We start from the raw sequence: 1,803 nt of genomic DNA, 5'->3' as shown, positions 1-1,803 counted from the left end.
CCCTGGCGCACCGTCCCCCAGTGCAACGCCAAAAGTGGGGCTGGGCATCTCACGGCCCACGGAAAGGCAGGTAGGAGTGGATGGGCTGGAGACCACCCTGCCTGTAAGGTCCTTTTCCCCCTGCCAGGGCTGACCCCTGAGCTCCCAGCCAGTAGGAGAGCCGTGGTGCAAAGGCAGAGTGTGGGGAGGTGAAGGATGCTAAAAGCAGCTTGAGACACAAAAGCCAGCGCTGACCGCTGGAAGGGAACAGCCAGGAGCTGAAGGACCACAGCTCTGCACAGCCCCCGGTCACCCCCACCCACGGTGGGCAGCGCCTGGGTGCCCTCACCCTTCTCCATGTACTCGGTGATGATGTAGATGGGCTCCTTCGTCACCACGGCATAAAGCCGCACCAGCCGCGGGTGCTGCAGGTTCTTCATGAGGTTGGCCTCCGCCAGGAAGGCACTGGGTGACATGCTGCCTTGCTTCAGGTTCTTGATGGCCACCTTGGTGTGGCCGTTGTAGAAGCCTGTGGAGAGATGGGGCAGAGAGTCACAGGGCAGAGGGACCCCATCACCGGGCATGGCCGAGGGACGTGTGGCAGCAGCAGTGCCGGCCAAGGAGGCAAGTGTGGGGGCTACTCTGTAGATCTAGAGCGTCCCAACCCAAGACTGCACAAGCAAGAGATGTTGGGGATTGCAAAGGTTGGCTGAAGACAGGGCAGAGGACCCTTGTGCCCTGGAGGACTGTTGCAGCCGGGCCAGAGGACTCTTGGGGACAATCACAGCTCTGTGCTGGCCAACTCCTGGGCAAAAATCTGTAGCTATGTTTTAACACCCCAGGCAGTTATTTTTATGTGTGGTTTTCAGTCACCAGAAGGAAAGGAAGCTGTTGTTTGCTGGACGATGAAAAGGAGGGGCGGCGGGGGGAGCAGGGCAGCGATGCCGAAGCCTGGCTCCTGCCAAGTGCCCAGAGGGGACTTTGGGGGACAGCCGCTACCCGTGGGATGAAGGGAGGGACCCCACTGCGGGGCAGGAGAGAGGGGAGCAGGGCAGCCCCAGTGCTTTCCGCACCGCAGCACCCGGGGAGCAGGAGGCGTTTTTGTGGCCGGGTCACAGCCCCTTCGAGGCCCCGTGCACCCTCCGAGCCCCCCAACTGCTCCCAGTGTCACAGCAACAGCCACAACAAGGACCGTTTCCCGTACGGGGCCACGCACGGTGCTCACGGGCCCCATGGCAAAGCCGTCAGCTGCTCTCATGGCAAGCGGAGCCCAGCCCGATGAGGACACAGTGCAGCCCCCGTGCATGCACGAACTGGCACCGGTGCTCCCATCTCGGCAGCGGTGAAGGGATCTGGGTGGCCAGGGATGGGAGAAGCGGGAAGCTTGGGCTGCTCTGGGTAAACCAGAGCTGCCCCTGGGCTGCTCTAGCTGCTGGTTTTCTCCCTTCTTCCCGGGCCCTTGTAAAAAGACGAGGTCCCACGCTTGGGGCTGTGCTGCCTGCTCCATGCGAGACCCCGGCCAGACCCCCTCCCTGGCCTGAGGACACCGCAGGGCCCAGGTGATGCTGCCCACACTGGTGCCCTCATCCGGGAGGAAGCACCCCAGTTTCACCCTGACTCACCCATCCAGACTTCTCCAAATTGCCCGGCTCCCAGCTTCTCCACCAGCTTCAGGGACTCTCGCGGCACCTCCCACTCGTCCTGCCACCACGGTTTCTGCGGCTTCTGGGTCCGGCAGGGCTTGCCGAGGCGGGTGCACAGCCCGTCAGAGCTGCCTGCGGCGCAGGGGCAGGCAGAGCCCGCATCAGTGCAGGCCAAAGGCAG

At 63.3% G+C, this 1,803-nt stretch overlaps 1 protein-coding gene across 3 annotated transcripts in view; it reads right to left on the bottom strand.

Annotated features, from left to right (window-relative positions):
• Nucleotides 1-1,803, bottom strand: part of LCK (LCK proto-oncogene, Src family tyrosine kinase) — a 6,236-nt gene that overhangs the window by 1,587 nt on the left and 2,846 nt on the right. For 2 of the 3 annotated variants that reach the window (XM_009884524.1, XM_009884525.1), the window contains exons 7-8: nucleotides 1,602-1,754; nucleotides 293-508 (exon numbers count right to left, since the gene is read on the bottom strand). In XM_009884524.1, the coding sequence (XP_009882826.1) occupies nucleotides 293-508; nucleotides 1,602-1,754 (369 nt within the window). Of the gene's footprint in view, nucleotides 1-96; nucleotides 112-266; nucleotides 509-1,601; nucleotides 1,755-1,803 lie in introns of all 3 variants that reach the window. The other variant, XM_009884526.1, reaches the window with a different exon arrangement.

The sequence above is a fragment of the Charadrius vociferus genome, unplaced genomic scaffold (genome assembly GCF_000708025.1).
Source record: "Charadrius vociferus isolate BGI_N301 unplaced genomic scaffold, ASM70802v2 scaffold1485, whole genome shotgun sequence".
Classification (NCBI taxonomy): domain Eukaryota; kingdom Metazoa; phylum Chordata; class Aves; order Charadriiformes; family Charadriidae; genus Charadrius; species Charadrius vociferus.
The sequence above is the reverse complement of the archived record's forward strand: the minus strand, read 5'-3'. Positions and strand labels throughout refer to the sequence as shown.